Source organism: Octodon degus, unplaced genomic scaffold (genome assembly GCF_000260255.1).
Source record: "Octodon degus isolate 3935 unplaced genomic scaffold, OctDeg1.0 scaffold00094, whole genome shotgun sequence".
Lineage (NCBI taxonomy): Eukaryota > Metazoa > Chordata > Mammalia > Rodentia > Octodontidae > Octodon > Octodon degus.
Window position 1 is genome coordinate 10,710,628 of NW_004524670.1, and position 21,634 is coordinate 10,732,261.

The 21,634-nt window shown below is 38.1% G+C and overlaps 1 protein-coding gene across 3 annotated transcripts in view; it reads left to right on the forward strand.

Annotated features, from left to right (window-relative positions):
* The window catches only part of Musk (muscle associated receptor tyrosine kinase), a 144,425-nt gene extending 132,165 nt beyond the window's left edge, over nt 1-12,260 (forward strand). For all 3 annotated transcript variants that reach the window (XM_004638087.2, XM_004638088.2, XM_004638086.2), the window contains 4 exons: nt 1,369-1,567; nt 3,061-3,252; nt 4,980-5,128; nt 10,980-12,260. In XM_004638087.2, coding sequence (XP_004638144.1) covers nt 1,369-1,567; nt 3,061-3,252; nt 4,980-5,128; nt 10,980-11,662 — 1,223 coding nt within the window. In that variant the 3' untranslated portion in view covers nt 11,663-12,260. The remainder of the gene's footprint in view (nt 1-1,368; nt 1,568-3,060; nt 3,253-4,979; nt 5,129-10,979) is intronic.
* The last annotated feature ends 9,374 nt before the right edge of the window (nt 12,261-21,634 follow it).

Here is a 21,634-nt window from a genome sequence, read left to right on the forward strand (position 1 = left end):
CTGTTGGTGGGAGTGTAAACTGACGCAATCTCTGTGGAAATCAATGTGGAGATTATCAGACATCTAAGACTAGTGGTTCCATTTAACCCAGATATCCACCTTTAGTATCTTTCCAAAAGAATTAAGAACATTATACTACAGTGATTTATGTGCATCCATGTTCATTGAAGCAGAGTCTATAATGATGCGCATCAACTGACGATTGGATAAAGATTTATTTTTACACGATCTCTATTAAGTTAAGTTTACCTCTGTGGTTTCTTCTTTCTCATCTTATTTTCTTGTCTGGTTATTATTCCTCCACTGTTTGGTGAAACGCAGATACCAGTTCTTTCATTATAGTGCTGTTCTTGCTCCTTAATTCTTCTTTTTGCAGGGGACTCTTAGTGTCCAATAAAATCCTCAGAATATTTGTATCTTCTTTACTACCCAGCACTATTAGGTTTCTCCTTGAAGAATGAAGTTCTGTAGCAATTTCCACTTAAAGATTTAGACAAAATCCCCAACCATTCATCATTGTCTATTCAGATTTAGATTTATACTCTTCTTGCTGCCTTTATTCTTCATCTTTTTTTTTTCCGGAACCGGGGATTGAACTCAGGCCCTTGTGCTTGCCAGCGACGGACTTATTCCAATGAGCCATCTCCCTGGCCCCCTATTCTTCATCTTGAAGTCTCTTTCCAATTCAATTGTTATTTAGTTAAGAGTCCCCTCATGTACTTCCTCAGACAAGGTCTTAAGGCAGCCCAATAATTTTATTTTTGCCTGGATTATTTTAGGTGCAGTAGTTGGGGATGGACAATCTTGGGTGACATTTTTTTTTCTCTCAATAGTATAGATGTGATTTTTAAACTACTAGTTTTGAAGTTAGTAGTGTAAGGTGGAGTCTGGTTATTTTCTTCTGTAGTTTTTTTCTTCCCATCCAAACAGAATCCTTTTTGTTAAGAGTATTGATATGGTAGAAATCTTATAGAATGGTGTGTTACCAATAATAAATGTGCATGAATGCTTAGCTAGACAATCTCAATCTCAGGTATAATTTACATAAAACATTTTTATTTAACAATTTTCATGACTGTTGTCAACCATAGATAATGTGATGCAGTACAAAGGACACTAAACAAAGACCTGCATTTCTCTTGGAAAAATACTATTTCTTCTCTTAAAACCCTATCATTCTATAAACAGATTCTCTTATATCCAAATTTTACTGTACTCTTAAAACTAAATTTTATATATGAAAACCAAGAAGATCCTGATACAAAAGCACATTCTTTACAATAGACTTAATCCACTGATTCCCTGGAGACAAAAACGTTGCTTCTTAAAGATCTAAGAATGAATGAAAAGCATTATTTTCACTTGCAGCATTCCCAACGATGCCATCCTCAAAGCCCAGTGTGGACATTCCGCATTTGCCCTCTTCCTCGTCTCCCTTCTCCGTCACACCCACGTACTCCATGACCGTAATCATCTCCATCATGTCCAGCTTTGCAGTATTTGTGCTTCTTACTATCACTACTCTGTATTGCTGTCGAAGAAGAAAAGAGTGGAAAAATAAGAAGAGGTGAGGTTTTCTTTATAAAGCTAAGCACACATAGCTTATTCTTATTTTTTTAAATTTTTTTATCTTTTTAATCTTTTTCTTCATATTCTGGAGGGACTCAAAGTTTAAAATATCAATATTTGATGGAAAATACCTGTTCCATGTTATATCTAAGATGTTTGATATCCAGACAGATAGTGAGGTTAAGCTCAACTGCCTATGTTGTAGGATAATGATGATAAGCCTCTCTTCTGGAAGGTTAACAACCTAAATTTGCAGACCAAAAATTAGAGAGAAAGAAGGGCTGCAAGGACAGTCAACATTTTGGCCCTAGACTTTCAAAGTTAGTGAAGACTCAGGACATAGAAGAACCTGTACTATAACATGTAACTCAGTTGTGTCCCAAATTTTCTGATCAAGGAGATTATGGGACCACAAAGGAAAGTGATGGATGATGTAGAGTGTGCCTAAGGAGAGTCACATGGAGAGAAAACATTCTCTCTAGCTTTCACAGAAAGCAAATTGGTCAAGCAATGGCCGAGACTCATCCACATGGCTGACACTGACAAAGGATCAACAAACTGTGGTACAGAGTTTCAGATTAAATCCTGAGGGGATTTGAGTGAATTTATCAGATACAAAAGTTACATTTCTTGCTATACAGGTCTTGCTTTATCTTGGTCTTAACCATCCAGCAGAAAAGTATGAAAATGAAGTATAAAAAGTAAAACCATATGAATATGCTGAGCTGGAAAAGGTTCAAGTCAACAACTTCTGACATTGCCATTCTTACAGAAAACCCACTACTATTATGGACTACTGCACTGTAATGTGATATTTTGCTGAATTCATGCACCTACAGTATTCAAATGACAATGGAATGCCCTTCTCTGACAAAACTAACCAAAAAAGTGGGATACAAATGAATGACCATTTTGTATCTGTAAACTCAAAATAGTTAGGATAGATATACAGCTCCATTCTCTTACTTCGATGAATAGAGACATTTGTTCTAATAGTGTTTGAGACAGGATATCATGTCTGCATTTTGTACAGTGAATAACCACTAAGACAACAATATGGAATGCATTAATTATTGAAAATGTATTAGTAATCAATTGTGAAACTATTTCACTGCTATTTGTTTCTCAATAAAATTATTTTTTTTAAAAAGTAAGCATTTCTGCATTGATTTCACAAGTCCTAAAGTTAACTTTCCCCAGAAAAGAGGATTTAAACAATAATTAATTGAAATAACCATTTTCTTCCCTTCCTTCCTCCCAACCCCATTGCCATTTGCAATTTGGATAGTGACAAAATTCCTCCAAAAATGTGCCTTTTGACTCTAGATCAAACAAGATACTTCATTACTTTCAAATCAAAGACTCTTTGGCTGCCTTAGTGTAATTGGTTCTCTTACTCCCAACTACCAAATCTGTCAGGACCTAAGAGGACTGCAAAGGCCTTCCCCACTCCTGAGCTCATTCTTGATCTTGCCTACCCCTTGCCTGCAGAGAATCAGCAGCAGTGACCCTCACCACATTGCCTTCTGAGCTCTTGCTAGACAGGCTCCATCCGAATCCCATGTACCAGAGGATGCCACTCCTTCTGAACCCCAAACTGCTCAGCCTGGAGTATCCAAGGAATAACATTGAGTATGTGAGAGATATCGGGGAAGGAGCATTTGGAAGGGTCTTTCAAGCAAGGTAAATTGAGTTGTGAAAGATAACAATCTGTCCACTAAAATCTGTTGTATCTGAAAAATTACCCGCACATCAACCTGTTGTATAAATTGCATACAGTATGCTTTACACAAACTAATTTCTTACATGATTAGCTGTATTTATTTTGCATACTATAATCTAAATCCTAATAGTTTTCATCTTTACTGGAAAACAGGAGTATAAATGGAAAGACTATTTTATCATGTTTAAAAGACTTTAATGCAATTTATAGTATATCAAATACATTATCATTGAAACAACAAGAGATTACTAATGGTCTAAATTTTTTTTTAAATGTGTTTTATTTTATTTGAAGAGCAAAAGCAAAAGCAAAAATAAATAGCAGATACAAAGACAAAAACGGGGTAACATACAACAATACATATGTTACATATTTTCAAAACAAGAATAATAAATTAATAATGGCTGTAATATTGTCTATTTTTATTGTCAAATCTGTTGCTCAGATTAACAGATATACAAGATTGGACAAATAATTGAATATTAACATTTGCTTTCAATAAAGCAATTTTTTCTTGTCTTTTTCTTACTTTTTAAAAAAATTATTTTAAGAATGGGTGGGTGTGATGGCATGTGCCTGTAATCCCAGTGCTTGGGAGGCTGAAATAGGAGGATCACTCCACATCTGATCTGTGTAGTGGAATCCTGTAGACTTTGCACTAAATACATTTAAAAAAAAAAAAAAAAAGAAATTTTCTTTTTTCTTTTTTGCGGAACCGGGGATTGAACTCGGGACCCAGTGCTTGCCAGGCAAGCGTTTATTTTACTGAGCTATCTCCCTGACCCCAAAAAAATATTTTAAAGAGTACATAATAATGATTGAAAAGTCATAAATTATACTTTTAGAAAAGAACTTGTCATATATTTTAAGCATAGTTTCTCACATTGTTTTTAGTAGCAAGCCTTAAATTTACTTCTCTTCAATTTTCTATTGCTATATATCCCCCGCTTCACTGAAGGTTGACATTTTAATTAGTATTTTGGGAACTCAGTTTGACACATATACATTGTATGTAGATATTCATGGAATAACAAAATAGAAAAGAGTAAATAGTGCAGAAATTTAGATAAATTTAGCTGAAGAAAAGAGTCTACTAGCTAATACTAGCCCATTTATTGCCTCTGTGTGAAACAGAATAAAATGTCCTTCTGCATGGATATAGTTCCACAAACACACAGCTGGGCCAGAAAATGGGCCTTTAGTTTTAATCCCCAACTGTCATTTTGGCGTGTGACCTGTGGCAAGATACATCTCATCTCTGTTCATACTGGTCCTGGTTACATTACACTGTCAATGAAAATCTTGCCTAACTGCTTATTTGGAACCAAATATACCTAAGGCAAGATATTACCTTCAGCTCTGTGGAGGATGTAAAAATGCATAGGTCATGGTCCCTGAACTCAAGGAATTTAGATTCTGGGATTAGAAAGACAATGATAACACCATTGTGTCTGCACACATAAGAATTCCTTTAATTGATAATATAATGCCTTGTTTCATACTTAGTCTCTACTGAAAGTCTACTGAGTTTTCTTTAAGTGGAGACATGGAGTTTTAAGTATGATTTTCTACTCTCATTTTTTCATTGAGCTTTGGCCCTAGGGATTATGTATATTCATGGGTAACATGCAATGTGGGCATAACCCTCCTGATTGATGGTTTCTCTCTCTACAAATTTGCCTTTCAGGGCCCCAGGCTTACTTCCCTACGAACCTTTCACAATGGTGGCAGTGAAGATGCTCAAAGAAGAGGCCTCAGCGGACATGCAAGCGGATTTCCAAAGGGAGGCAGCCCTCATGGCAGAGTTTGACAACCCTAACATTGTGAAACTCTTAGGTAGGAAACTATAAAGTGAGATTTCTTTCACTAGGAAACAGAGGTCTCCAAGCTTCTAATCTTTTATAGCTTATGTATTTGTGCTTCTGCCCTTACTCTTTGACCAGTGATGTATCTCTGTTCTTTCCAACATTTCCTCCAGCCTCAGGTACTGACACACATCCGACTCCAGCACTGTAGGACGTTCAGTGTTTGACGGGCTTAACCTTATTAGTTTCATCATCTCAATTTTATCTGATTTCTCTTTCCTGTTTATAAAAAATGTTTAAAATGCCCCACATACATGATCTTCCATTAATAATGCTTCTCCATCACAAAATTTATTAATACTATATGGTGTCTATATTTCACTTGTTTGTTTTGTCTCTCATTCCCCAAATAGAATGTCCTGAGGACAGTAATTTAAATCTGTTTTGCTCATCACTGTCTTCCTATTTATTTAGAGATTCACAGAATAAGCAATAATTTAACAAATAGTTGATCAATATAATTATAGCAGTAAACAAAACCTTCAAGAGTTTCCGCTCTCAAAGAAAAATCTCTGCTCTCATGGATCTTATATTCTCTGGCAGGGAGATAGACAATAAAAATAAGTACATGAAAAGTATCTTATGATCTATGTTATATATGAGCAATTTTTAAAAAATCAAGGCAGAATTTTTTTGGACTGTGAGCTAAACTTTGAAGACTTTATTGAAAAATGTAACAGCCATGACTGCGGTACCCTTGTGTATTCTCAACCACCACAAAAGCTGAGTCAGGAGTACTACAAGTTCAAGAATAGCCTTGCCAAATTAGCAAGACCTGTTTCAACAAAGCTTTTTTTAAGACAAGGGCAGGAGTGTGGTTCAGTGCAAGGCCTTTGGTGCAATGCCTAGTACAACAGTCAGTCAATAAACATGACATTTGTATAAAGACCTAGAAGCAAGGTTGGAAAGCTCATTCCAAAAAGAACGCAAAACATGTGCAAAACTTCTGTGGCAAAACCATGTTTAATGTGCCTGAGTAGCAAGGATGGCTACAGCAGAATGAGAAAGAGCCAATTGTACAGACACCATCAGAGAGATAATGTAGCAGGAGTACCTTTAGGCCTTGCTAAAAGGCTTTTGCTGTGAATGAAAGGGGAGCAAATGGAGACTTTGAACTCAAAGTGGCATGCCATGACTCCAGTGGTTTCAGAATTCCTCTGTCTGCTTTCTTGAGTAACTTAGGGAGGCAATGAGCACAAGCAGACAGTAAACAGGTTTTTCAATAATAAAAAAGAGAAGATGATGGTGTGGCCCCCATGGGAGGTGTAATGAGGATAGCGAGACCTGATTGCTTTTATATGTAAATTTAATATGCTGGCCAGCCACTTACAGGACATGCAGTGAAGGAAGGAGTCAAAGAGAAGAACAAGGTTTGTGGTTGTGCAGAATGAAGATGTCATAGACCAGGTTGGGGGGAACAACGAGGATCAAGAAGGGCAGGTTTCTCTCACTAGGGAGAGTATTTGAGGTGCTTCGCAACTTACCAAAATTATTTAATAAAAAAGTAGGACTTCATTGCAGTACAGGGCTTCAGGGTAAATTCTGAGAGGATTTCACTGACCTCGTCAGATACAAAAGTTACATTTCTTGTTATGTAGGTCTTGCCTTATCTTGGCCTTAACCATCCAGCAGAAAAGAATAAAAACAAGGTAAAAAAGTAAAGCCATTTTAATATGTTGAGCTGTAAAAGGCTCAGGTCAACAACTTCTGACATTGCCAGTCTTATGGAAAACCCACTACTATTATGGGCTACTGGATTATATTGTATTATTTTGCTGAATTCACGCACCTACAATATTTAAATGGCAATGGAATATGCTTCTCTGACAAAACTAAACAAAAAAGGGGGACATAAATGAAGGAACATTTTGTATCAGTATATACAAAATAGTTAGGATAGATATACAGGTACTTTCTCTTAATTCAATGAGAAAAAAGACTTGTACCAATAGTGTTTGGATAGGATACTATATCTGCATCTTGTACTATGAATAACTACTATGAAGACAACAATATGCAATGTATTAATTATTGAAACTGTCCTACTAACTTGTTTTGAAACTGTTTCATTGCTATTTGTTTCTTAATACAATCAATAATAATAATAAAAAAAGACACACTTAGGATGTTTACTTGACACCCAGAAGAAGTCAAGGGCACAGATAGAAATGGAGGTGCTAGGTTTCAGGAACAGTGACCTAGTTTCTGAGAAGCCTGAAATCACTAGAGTATACTGAATACTTAAAGCCAGGAGGCAAAGCAAGATACCTAAGGAGGGAGAGGAAAAGCCAGAACAGGAAAACACATCCAAGTACTAAGCTGTGAATCAGTCTAACATTTGAGAAAGAGAACAAGGAAAAAAAATATTTGAATAAGCAAAATAGACTAAAAAGAGCAAAGTACAAGTTAATTTAAAAACTGCGGTGCCTGGAAGTCAAAATATTTTAAAGAAATGAAAGTGAGCGTGTTATGTGCAAAAGTCAGGTGAGAGAGATTAGAAAATGACTTGGGTTCGCAGCAGTTTCCTCCACCCTCAGTCATGCTCAAGGGCTCTGTCTACTGTACTACCCCCAGCCCTAGGCTCAGTGTGTTCGAGGACTCAGTCCCCAGCCTTCTTCTGACTCTGCACTCCTCCTCCATAAACTTTTCTGCAATATTTTGTTAACTTAAGACCCCAAATCTCTTCCCTAACTTCACTCCTAGCCCTTAAATAGAAATTACTTGTTTGCTAGATATTTATGACCACTTCAGAGGCAGCTTTCACAATATCATGGTTGATAAAATTAAATGTTTATTTCTGAGTTTCTGCCTTGAAATTCAGCCAAGCATTGTGTCTAGAGCTATAGAGAAGAGTTGATGATCTATTAGAAAACCCGAGTCCCTCCTATCACGGCTCAGGTCTTGAGAGGCCTATTTAACATCTTTCAGGCACAGAAAGCAGTACTAGAATTTTAAAAGGTATTACATAGAGATAAGTGCTCTTGGTTTTTGAATTGTGTGTTGTTTGAAAACCTTTGGCCATAATCTATGATAAGCACCAAATTGAGATTATTTTCTTGTCATAGAATAATTTACATTATTTCTTAAAGTGTTGTTCCTACATCAATATGTGAGGGGCCGGGGAAATGGCTCAGTGGAATAAGCACTTCCCTGGCAAGCGCAAGAGCCTGATTTCAATCCCCAGTTCTGAAAAAAAAAAATATATATATGAGCATTTGCAATTTTACAACATTCTGAATTCCTGAGAGTGATTCATATACAAAGAATGTACAATTTGTAAATTTGTGAGTCTTGTGGAGACATTTCTATGACACCACTAAGAGTTTTTATCTCATTCTTATTGCCCAAGAGGAACACAACTTTGTGAAATACTATATTTGAATTTCAAAAATCTCACAGTCCTATAAACACAGGATATGCTTTTTATTTAAGTATAAATAAGCAGTGATCATTTTTGCATGTAGCCTCACTACTCTTAGTTTTTTAGAAGTTAACACAATTTCAATGAGACCACAACAGTAACAGACAAACTGGGACAATCTATAAAACTAATTTCTAGGGCCAGTGAAATAGCTCAGCTGACTAAGTACCTACTTAGGTCAGTGCAGGGACTGGGGTTTGATCCCAGTATGGTGTGCCACATGGGTCCCGCCCTGGGGACACGCTGAGTCAGCCACTGAGACCTGGTGTGGTGGCGCATGCCTGTAATCCCAGAGCTGGGAGATTGAAAACAGGAGGATCATGCTGTGTAGTCAGACCTCATATTAAATACATTTGTAAAAAATCTAATTTCCAATAAGATAAATCTGCTTTCTTTTATGAATTTAGAATAGTAAACACTTACTGAATATACTTGTATTTTTACCTTTTAGCTCCTTACCTTTTATTGAAATCTTGGTGCATATTTTATAGTCATAAATCAGAGGAAAAGAGTATAAATCCATAGCTCATCAGAATTCTCTTTAGTAGGACAAGGGATTGGAAAATATAGGCACCTGCCCAATATTCTGGCAGTTGAGAAAACAGTTGAACAAAGAGTTGAGATGATTTGTGGAAGGTGTCACACTAAAGCTGAATGCTGTGGCTTGATACAGTTAAAGGCTTGGCTTGGTTTTCTTTTCTTTTTCTTTTTTAATGCATTTAGTACAAGGTATTCAGGATCTCACTACACAGATCAGATTCATAGTGATCCTCCTGTTTTCAGCCTCCCAAGCACTGGGATTACAGGTGCACATTACCAGGCCCAGTCTCAAACTCTGTCTCAGCGTGCCCCAGGGATGGGGCCGACAGGGCTTGTGGTGCCAGGGCTCCAACTCTGCTCCCCGTGACTTGGTTTTCTTACAGCCATCATCCATCTTGAAACTCATCCACCCATATGGTCATCTGTATGCCCATTTATCTACTAACATATATTTTTATAAATTATTTATGCACATATATAAATATATAATTACTCATAAACACCACAAACTAAAAATCTTCCATGTACTATTTTTTTTAATCAGGGACAGGAATGTTTAATCAAATCATCTTAGTTCAAATGTTTGTATTTCTCAGAGAAACATGTGTTTTTTACAGTGTAAGGATTCTTTTTAAATCTATTCAACTAGCATGAAGAAAATAAGGCCAGTTGGCAAAATGGGTAAATCCATGTTTACTAAAGATGATCCCATAAGAATCCCAGTTGTTTTTTTTTAAAAAAGATCTGGTCAATATTTCTTTTGTTATCTCTGTAGTGTACATAAATATGCTGATTGCTGAGGCTCTGGAATTAAAAAAGACTCCAAAATGAATAAACCAATAAAATAGTTTTCTTTATTTCTCTTTTTTAAAATAATAGACTTCTAATTTTTTCCTTAAAAGTAAATCTCACATATTCAGTTTTCATGATTACAAGAAATTATGCCCATCTGATCTAGTATTCCAAGTTCTCCAGTTCTTTTTTTTGAAATATTTTAAAATTTGCAAATGCCTTCCTGGAATAAATCTAAGATTGTGTTTATGTTAACACATTCCTTTGGAAGGATAGAAATCAATAGTAAAACCTAAATTTCAAAATATTTTACGGTAGCCAACTAAATACTTCATTGAAGGATCTTGGATTATTTTTGTTATTTTTTCTATTAATTTTATTGAGGAAAAAAGTAGCAATGAAACAGTCTCAAAACAAGTTAGTGGGACAGTTACAATAATTAATACATTGCATATTGTTGTCTTCGTAGTAGTTATTCATAGTACAACACGCAGGCATGATATCCTGTCCAAACACCCCCTTTTTATGTATACTTTTGTCAGAGATGGGTTGTTATTTCTTCCAAACTTGATACCCTCCCTTGCTATCATTGTCCAAGGAAGTACTCAGACCCAGAGAGCAGTTACATTCCAAACTTCGAGCAAGGGTCCATTGGTTTATCAAGTGTCTTACAGCACCTGTTCTGCCACACATGTGGATGTGGGGAAGGTAGACATAATCTTTCCTTTTTTTTTTTTTTTTAACCTTTCCTTTCAAAGTGCCAAATGTTGGAGAAAAGCCTCATATATGCGAATGTTTAAAAATAGAAAGGTAGAGATAGTATGTTAATGGATGGTAGAAGGAAAATCTAACAAAAACTGGAAGAGTCAGGAAGTACACAAATAAGCTTAATCTTTAAAGGTACGTAGAAGATCCTTAAACAAGCCAGTGGGATCAGGGTTAGGCTATGACGCTATAAACGAAAGAGCAAGATCTCACATTTATGAATCTTTGCCTTTGTTTTTGCAACGCTCTCTCCAATGTGTGATTTTAGGATCCCAGTCTAATCGAGGATGCTCTTTGGTTCCAGGAGTGTGTGCCGTCGGGAAACCCATGTGCCTGCTCTTTGAATACATGGCCTACGGGGACCTCAACGAGTTCCTCCGCAGCATGTCCCCCCACGCCGTGTGCAGCCTCAGTCACAGTGACCTGTCCATGAGGGCGCAGGTCTCCAGTCCGGGGCCGCCACCCCTCTCCTGTGCCGAGCAGCTGTGCATTGCCAGGCAGGTGGCAGCGGGCATGGCTTATCTCTCCGAGCGCAAGTTTGTCCACCGAGATTTAGCCACCAGGAACTGCTTGGTCGGTGAGAACATGGTGGTGAAAATTGCAGACTTTGGCCTTTCCAGGAATATCTACTCAGCAGACTACTACAAAGCGAATGAAAACGACGCTATCCCGATCCGCTGGATGCCACCCGAGTCCATTTTCTACAACCGCTACACCACAGAATCTGACGTGTGGGCTTACGGTGTGGTGCTCTGGGAGATCTTCTCCTATGGCCTGCAGCCCTACTACGGAATGGCCCACGAGGAGGTCATTTACTACGTACGAGACGGCAACATCCTCTCCTGCCCTGAGAACTGCCCCTTGGAGCTCTACAACCTGATGCGTCTGTGCTGGAGCAAGCTGCCAGCAGACAGGCCCAGCTTCCCCAGCATCCACCGGATTCTGGAGCGCATGTGTGAGCGGGCGGAGGGCACTGTGGCCGTCTAAGGTTGGCAGTGTTCCGACAGAACGTTACAGTCGCCTCTCGGGCTCTGCGAGTCAGAGGAATCCTACACCAGAGGCCCAGCCAGAACCAGATAGGAAAGAATAACAGCACACATCAGTAGCCCATTGTTAGCTTCCCCGGGAAAACAAAGACAGCGCAGATTCCAAGCGGCAGAGCTACCCTGAAATTGGCCATTGGAAACATGGGCTAGGAAATGGGTCAGATAACGGGAGATAACGCTTCTTTCTCGTGGGGAAACTTTGTAACACACCTTGTATAGGAAGGGATGTCATCTGGTTCAGTTCCTGAATTAGCTGGCAGGAGAGAAACTCCGTCGCATTAAATTTTAATATGAGCTGGGATGCAGAGGTTCATCTTTAGTAGAAGTAACTCCTGCACATTGTAAAAGCGACGTGCCTTCATGTAGGGCGTCTAAGTACAGTACAGAAAACTGAAAATGAGAAGCACTTCTTCACTAGCCAAAGACAGGCCCGGTGCTCATTGTTCTGTGAATTTCTTTCTTGCATTTAACACATGATTTTCTACCTGTTTGTACTCTAGAGTTGTGGTTATGCTGTATTGATAATGGGTTTCTAAGGAATAAAACGACAGATATTCAAAGTTACATATGATTCCTGTGATTCTTAACTCTGTCTTTATGTCCCTCTGTTAAAGGCTTTTCTTCTGTGTACACTTGGCATGAGTATGATCTGTTTATTTCATTCTTAACAATTTTTCTGGAAAAAAATTCTTGCATAGATATTTATTGCATAAATATTTCATTGAAAATTTCAATGGCATCTTTTTTTACTTTGCTTTTTTTGTTTTTGTTTTTGATTTTTTGTTTGTTTGTTTGTTTGTTTGTTTTTTGTTTTGTAGAACCAGGAATTGAACTTCCCTTGTGCTTGCCAGGGAAGTGCTTATTCCACTGAGCCATCTCCCTGGCCCCCTTTTCTTTGCTTTAATCTTTACTTATTCCTCTTCCCAGGCCTTTTTATCCTTTTTTTTGATTATTTAACTGTTTCTGTTTTAGTATTTCATATTAAAGTAAACACACTTGCAGAAATGATAATGTTTAAAATAACATTGTAAACTGATGCATATAATTTCTGCAAAATTTTATATTTTTCCTTCCTATGTGCCTTTAAAGCCACACACAATGAATTTGTCCTTTTTTTTTTTTAGTTTTGTTGCTTCAATCTATCATATGTCTTCAACTATGGCATGTATTAAGGGATTTTATAAGACGCTTTTGCTCTTTCAAGTATTTAAAAATAATGTTCTCATGCATTTGACAATGTTTCTTTTATAATCCAATTTAACTGGTCATAGCATTAGTGTAGGATTGCTTAATAACTTTCCACATGGTATAGTACACTATTGATTATCATATTTTATGAATTAAAAAGTATTTCTGGAACTCAGATTCCCCAGTTCCTAAGATTTCTCAGTGGAATCCCACACACACAGTATGCATTTAAATCCAAAATAAATAATAAGAGGTTTTTTTTCTAAAATAGCATGAACTCCAAATCTCATGGAGACAAACTGAAAAGAGTCTATACCTTGCTCTATGTTAGTTTCTCTACTTACAGCTAATTGGTAGTTTGGGAAATGGAGAATTAGTCTGTATTCTTTGTTGTGGAGAGGGGCAACTTCATGTTTATTTATTTACTTACTTATATTTCTATTCTTGAAAGTAGGTTTTTCAATTCTCTGCTGGAAAACTTTACCTGAAACCCCAAATCATTTGTTCATAGTCTCTCCCTAGGCAGCCAAGACAAAAACCTAGAAATTACCCAGGCTTTGTCTCCTCCCTGACCCCAGTAGTCTATCAGTTTTGCTTGCTAACTCTGGCTACTTGCCCTCTCTGCCCTTCAACCCAACAGCCCCTTACTCTGGTTCTATCAGGCCCACCTGTCAGTGATCTGACTGGGGACTAGCATGAGGCCAAGGAGGTACTCAGTTATATTTCTTATCCATAATTAGGGGAGTTAGGATTTTGACTCAGGACCAAGTCTTTAAAGTCATAATTGTAAGTCCAAAATTCATACTGTTATTCAAAATGACATGAAGTGGATGAAGAATAAAGTTACAGCATGAGTCCAAATAGAAAATAGAGACACCAACAAAGGAGAAAAGTTGGAAATGTCCATCAGCAAATCTAGAAAGTGAATAGAAATCTGTGTCATACTTTAAGTAGGTCATGTATGTGAGTCATTAATATTGTACAAAGTTTGAAGATCATCTTTGGGTTTCCTCAGCTGATAAAGTTTAATTATGAAGGTATGGAAGTCAAGCTAAAAGGAAAAACTTTGAGAAAAGCAGGATGTGTAGTCACTCACAGTCTCCACCAAATGGCTCATGTTCCAGGCACTATGCTCCCCTAGAGAACTCGGTTTCATACCCTAGTTCTGTCATGACCACTGCCTCTACTGAAGGACATAATTGATTTTCCTGTCTCTTCCTTATTGGCCCTGCAGCCTCCTGCATTCTCATTCTGTGAGTTCCTTAGTCTTTTGTATTCAAAATCTCAAAGAAAAAGAACCATGGACATGTAGGCAAGTACGATGAGTGAGCCACCAAGGACGTATGATGAAAGCTATTCAAGTTTATTAAATGCTTAAGGCAACTGAAAACAAAAGTAAGTAAAACTCCCATTTTTTGAGATATCATAACAGTGGTAATAAAAAGTATAATATAAGCTGGTGTTAAGGAAAGCTTACCAGGTATATCCTGAGGCTTTTAAATACATTAATTCTAACCTCACAATTTTATGTACTTGGTACAAGGTCTCACTACACAGGTCAGACTCATAATAATCCTCCTGTTTCAGCCTCCCCATCACTGGGATTACAGGCATGTGCCACCTTGCCCAGCTTCAGTGTCCAGCTAGTGACACCCGGGGAAGGGCCAGCAAGGCATACAAGCCTGAGATCGAACCCAGGTCCCTGCACATACCGTACAGGTGCTTAGATGACTGAGCTAGCTCCCCGGCCCTGTATTTGCTTTTAATGCTTTTTAGTATGTTGATAATTGCCTTCTTGAATTGTTTTATCAATGAACATATCACCCAGCCAGATAAGAGAGCCCATTTCTTTCAATTGCACCAATATTGAGTATGTTAGCACTTAAATAATTGCTAGTACAATACTTTAAATTTTATATTTTGCAGTTTACATTTACATTCCTTCAAATAATTATGACATTGAACATTTTTCACTGTGTTGGAGACTGTTGGCATGAGATGTGTCTCCTATTACAATTTTCTATTGGCTGTATCTTTTTCTAGTTGCTTGGTAAAAGCACTTTGTATTAAACAGTTAAGTTTTGTCTTATGTGTTTCAACCACTTCTATCAAGTTAAATATGTACACGGTAGGGCTGGGAAGATAGTTCAGTGTTCTAAGTGCTTGCCTGGCAAGTGCAAGATTCGATCCCCAGTACTGCATATCACGTGGGCAGCTAGGTGAGGTGGCACATGCCTGTAATTCCAGCACTAGGGACTCTGAGACAGGAGGATCACTATGAGTTCAAGCTGTGTAGCGAGACCCTGTACCAAATAAATAAATAAGTAAAAGATCTTAAAAAGAAGTACACTGCACTGCCATTTGTCTATGGCTATGTTTTATGAAATAGAAAGGATGCTAAGTTACTAGTAGAGATGATTATGTTTTTTTTTCTAATGGATATGTTGGTATGTGCATTTGTGTGAATTGATTTCTTAATATCCAGCCATCCTTACAGTGCAGGAGTAAACACTGGGTGTGTCATATCAATCTCATACTTAAATGGCAAATATTTAGCACTTACTTGCATCACTGTTTACAAGTACATGACATTAAAAGTTTAGCCTCCTCTTCTCTATTAGAGCTTTACTTCAACGTTGTGATAGTTTCATAAAGTTAGGAGTTTCTTTCTGCATGACCATAGTGGGAAACTTGGTCCCCATGTGGCATGGCTGTAAAGTAGGGACACCTTTCAGTGAAAGGTGTAGTGCGGGATAATTACGTTATTGGGACTTTGCCCTCAGGAGAGAGTAAAGCTATTTTCTTAGAGGAAGTGATTCCTCTCATAAGAAATTGTTGGTATCAAGCAAGGCTTCTTCCTATCTCTTTGGTCCCTCTTGCACCTTTTTTTTCACTGTCACATTGTGGTGTAGCCGGGGCCCAGGGCTACATGATTGGACCCTCCAGCTGCCAGAATCCAGAGCAAAAAGTCTTCATTGTAAAGTACTCAGTCTTAGGTGTTTGGTTATAGAAAAAGAAAATAATGTAGTATAGTTAGTGTATTGTAAAATAATTGCTACTTGTTTATAAAAATAATGCTGACACAAAGTACCTTTTTAAAAACCTCCAAATGAAGATGCCAGTTAAGCATCAAAAGATATCCTCTTCCAATTCATCTCTAGTCCCAGACCCAACCACTTTAATATTTACTATTTATTCTCCTGGTAGTTTACCAAAGAAATTCCTAACAAACATTATTACTCCTCTCTTTCTGAACTGATTAATTTTAAAAAGTATGAAAGATGTTCCTACATAAAAGATGGGCATCTTAGAGCATTTCCACTCAGGTGCCCTCTTTCCTCCTAATAGCTAGCTCTTAGTATCAGTTATGTTGTTTATTGTAACTTTCACAAACACACTTAAAGGAAGGTTGATTCTGGGAAATGTACAATATATTTAGATCTCCCAAAGTTTCCTCCTCCCTCCATCTACTCTGGATATTAGTTTCCTATATACTTGTTTGCATACTGTCAGGGTCTAGGAAATTTGCATTTCATTATTCAACAAGCTGAGGATTTTTACTATGTGTTGATTCTAAATATGGAAAAAAATCAATAAAAAGTACTCTAATTATGTGATCATGTTGATATTTTGCATTGCCAAACAACTTAATTCTATTGTTTTAATCTGATAACATATTTTAACATACATGAATTCCTCTATTTTACCTATTTTATAGATGAAATAGCATTCAAAACATCACAGAATTTTAACTTTTTCTATGTCCACACGATTTTTCTCTTCTTTATTCTGCCTCCCTTCTATCATGATTTCATGTTCCACAGGAGTCATACAATCTTTGATTTGCCATGTACAGTGGATCCTTGAGTTACAACCAGCCTCACACATGAACAACCTGAGTGACAACTGGATAGACCAAAGTCTTGACTTACAAGTCAAATGCTAGTCACTCGATCAGTTGTAAACAAAGATGCATGATTCCAGAAAAGCGTATGTTAGTATACAAAAGCATCAGTCTGAGCCCAGATGTGTATGACTGTGGATGTGATTTTGGTCAGTGCTTTATGTAATCACTATGATTACTGTATCAAATTAGTCCCCCAAAACTAGAAAAGTAGCTAAGGAAAGAAGTGAAGGTACAAAAGAAAACACAATTGAAAAATAAAAGAAAATGTAGAAAAATATGAGAATAGCCTTTGGCCAATCTCACTAACATATGCAGCATGTCAAAATCCACTATCTCAACAATCTTGCAGAGGAAAAAAAGATTTTTATGAGGAAGCTAGTGTTGCTAAAGGTGTTACTCAAAATAGTAAGTCATGATAAACAGTGTTAGAGGAGGTAGAAAGGTCATTATTAGTACTGATAAATGGAAGTCAAATGGCAGATTGTACCTATCTGTCTATAATTTATGAAAACATTAGGACTATAAATGCAGAATATTGTAGAGGGTATTACATAACTGAGTGATAATGGTGAAATGTTTCATGCCAGTTAGGGGAAGTTTAATAATTTAAAGCAAGAACTGGGGTTCATAGCATAACGAGGCCTGGTAAAGCATCCAGGACTGATAAAAGGACTGCTGAAAATTACATGCACCACTTCAAAATGATGACACAGACATAAGACTTTTGCTCTCGTCAAGTTTCCAATTATGATGAAGTTGACCTTTTCTAAAAGATATGCCCAGGATAACATACATTAGCCAGGAAGAAAAGAACATTTCCGGTCACAAGCCTGTAAAGGATGGGCTAAACTTATTGCTGTGATCCAATGCAACTGGGGACTGTGAGATAAATCCTCTCTTGGTTTGTCACTCTGAGACCCCTGCAGTGCTCAGAAAACATAAAGTCATGAAAAATATACTAGGGACCATGTAGATATTTAACACAAAAACCTGTATAACAAGAGTATCTTTTCTTGAGTGGATCATGAAGTCTTTCTGTCTTACTGTTAAGAAATATATAGAGAACAAAGGTTTACTGCTCAAGGCTCTCTTCATTATGGCCAGTGCTCCTCCTCATCCACAAAATTTGGAAGAAGAATTGGCTGAAGAATTCCCATGACTCTTAGCTGAGTTCCTCCCACCTAGTACAACTCCTCTACTGCAGCCTGTGGATCAGCAAGTTATAGCTAACTTTAAAAAGTTATAAAACAAAGAACTGTTACTGCAGTTCTTCCAGATGGTCTCAGATAATGATTTAACCCTTAATTTTTTCTGGAAAGAAAATTACAACATCCTTTCTTGTGTGGAATTAATGGATAAATCCCAGGCCTGTGTCACTCTAGGGACACTGAGATCTGCATATAAGTGTAGCCTAAAATCATACTTTGAAGTCTGTGTAGAGGAGCCTGAGACTTCAACTGACTCTGAATTTCATGATATTGTCACAAGAGCAGAGTTCATACGCTTGCAGGTAGGCAATGGCAATGTTCAGGAGCATGTGGAGGTACTCAAGGGGGATGTCTACAGAAGAAGTTCTGCAAGTGCTGGATGAGCAACAGAGAACAGCAGCTGGGGAACTTTTCTGAAGAGGAGGAGTTATCTGAACAATCAGTTCAGTGAAGTTTTTCTTAAGGAAAAGAAATCCTGAAAAAAAATGGATAGAATTACACACATTTGTACAGAAGACCCATGAAGACAGAGAAAAATCCAACCATTGCATTCACTTGCTTCCTGACAATGTCAATGTCATATTGCAGAACAGTGTTAAAGAAAAGACAGTGACAGACTACCTTAGGCCAGTTTTTAGTTCTGAAAAGATTGAGATCTATTGAAATAGAAGAAGGTCCTACTGGGCTACAGACTTTCCCAAGTCCTTTCCTGATGTGAAACCAACTTGAGTTACAACCAGTCTTCATGAATTGAGTTTTTAAGTCAAGGGTCCACTGCATAATTACAATGAAGAATTGATAGCTCTGGTAGCAGGAGTGAGACTCCTTTGCAATGTTTCTTGTATACCTACCCAGAATGTCCTCTTTCTAATAGGATGGCTATTTCTGCTCTCTTCATACGTAGTCCCTGATGAGGCTATAGGCTGCCTGAGTCAGAACCCTCCAAATTGTGAAAGAGATAAAAGACTCTATTCTGAGAAAATAACATTTGATTGTCTTAGTTACTTGTTTCTTGTTGCTGAGACAAAATACCTTAGACCAATAATTAAGGAAGGAAAGGTTTATTTAGGTAATAGTTTGTAGAAGTTTCAATCTATATTCAGCTGGCTCCAAGGCAGAGTGGCACACAGCAGGCACAACAGTTCATGGCAGTGGAAAATAGCAAAAGCAATAAGAGCAAAAATAGAGGAGCAGCAGAGAGCAAGCCTCTCTTCCCTCCTTACACTGTCTGCAGGCTGCCACCCCAGGTTGAGTGTAGCACACACAGTCATAACCTCAGCATTGGACCATGAATCGATCATAAACTCTAGAAGCCCACCCTATAACTGCATGAGGCTTTGGGGGGATATTTAGACACAAACCATAACATTCTTCCCCTGGCCCTCCAAAGACTCATGCACATCTGTCCTTTTATGCGAAAGACATTTTAGTTCCTTTTTAAGAACTGCTGGGCTGGGGAGATGGCTCAGTGGAATAAGTGCTTCCCTGACAAGCGCAAAGGCCTGAGTTCGATCCTTGGTTCCATTAAAAAAAAAAAAAAAAGATTGCCTAAGTCCTAGTAGCTTCAGAATTGCTGAAAAGTCCAAGTCCCAAGTCTCCTCCAAGATGTAAGGCAAACTATTAGCTGTGGGTTACTGTACAAATGAAAAGTTAAACACTTCCAACATTCAATGGCTCAGATTAAACATTATCATTCCAAAAGGCACAAATGGGGATCCAAGGGAATGGAACCAAAACAAGTCCAAAATCCAACAGGGCAAACATTAAGTCTTGTAGTTCCATGTGGAATATCCAAAGAAATCTATAGCAATTTGTCAGCTCCCGTGGCTCCCCCGCTACGGCACTTCTGGTGATTACAGCTCCTATGACTTCTCTCATAGACTTATTTTGTTCCTTCTTTACAGCTCTCCTTAGACAATCCATGTCTTTGCCTTCTTCAAACTTCTGGCATCTCCACTGCACCTTTGGCTTCACCTTCACAGCTTCACACACTGCCCTCACATTGGCCTCCTGCCTGGCCACCTACGCCTTCTGAAATCTAAGGGGAAGCCTTTTTAAACCTAGAACTCCTGCATTCTTCACGCCCTTAAAATCAGTGTCACATGGATGATGCCAGGATCTACTGCCAGCTGGAGATGTAGCCAGGCTTTCCTCTTGCTCTCTCAGCTGTAGGGGCGGAGCTCTTGGATGACCTGGCACTCTGAATTCAATTCTGAGAAACAAATTCTCTAGATTTCCACCATTTTTACTGCACAAAGTGTGCCACTGCTACCCTTCTGGAACAAAGTGTAACTGTTTCCATTCTGGAACTTGGTGCTCTGAGGTTTTCTTCTTAAAGCAAGATATTTCATTCTTTTCAGTTTTGAGGCTGCAAAGGGTAGAGACTTGCTACTTCTTGTGATTCCCTCAGGCTATGTTTTATATTCTCCTCTCCCTTCTCAGCAGTTGAGATCTCAGTTCCATCTTTGCAGTTCACAGTTTTCTTGGAGCTATTTTGCTGGCCATATTCACAACATTTCAAATAATCCAGTTGGGCTCTTTGCTCTTGATTCACAATATAAATCTGGCTAAAAGCCCCCAACAATAGCAATCTCACTGCCCTAACACTGGACTGCCTTGTAATTTCTTCTGCTAGATTAATTGGGCCTCAATCTGTTGTAGGTAAAATCTCTGAACATGAACAAAAGGCAGACAGACATTTGCCAAGTCGTAATATATACTCTGAAGTCTAATAGCTAACAAAGTCCTTTTTCCCAGCAGAAACCTCCTAAACTTGGTCTTTACCATTAGGATTTCTATAAGCCTTCTACTTTTTTGAGCTTTGGCTACAATCTCCCATACAGAGCAGCCTAAGGCATTCCAGCCCTACTCTTTCAGTTGACATCTCTGAATCTTTCCAAACTCTTCCCACAAACCATTCCCAATGGCTCTTGAACCACATCCCCAGGTATAGTCACAGCAATAACCCCCCTCCTCTGATGCCAAATTTTGTATTAGTTACTTTTTTCTTATTGCTGTGACAACATACTTGATGTTAATAATTAAGGAAGGAAAGATTTATTTAGCTCACAGTCTGCAGAAGTTTCAGTCCATACTCAGCTGGCTCCAAGGCAAAGTGGCACATAGAGTGCAACAGTTCATGGCAGTGGAAAACAGCAAAAACAAGAGAAAATACAGGAACAGCACAGAGCAAGCCTCATTCCCTTCCTTATATTGCGTGCAGACTACCCACCCCAGGGTGAGTGTATCACTCACACCTACAATCCCAACATTGGAACATGAATCCAATGTAAAATCTAGAAGATTATCACAAGCCTAGGGAGAGCTGTGATGATATCACTGATTCTATTCTTCAAGAAAGTTTGGTAATTCTCCGTATATGACACTTGCTCTCTACTTAGATTCAACAGCCACCCCAACAGAGACTCTTAAGAAAATCTTTTTAATCTATTGGAGAATATTTCATGGGATCTGGTTAGCATGAAGCACCCTGTATCCCTGTTCCATACAAGGTCCTCTAGTTGACCATCCTGGCAGAACTGCTGTCTGTATATGCTGGCTCAGAGCACAGAGCCGGTATATGTGGCATCACTTCTCTCCCCTCCACTGC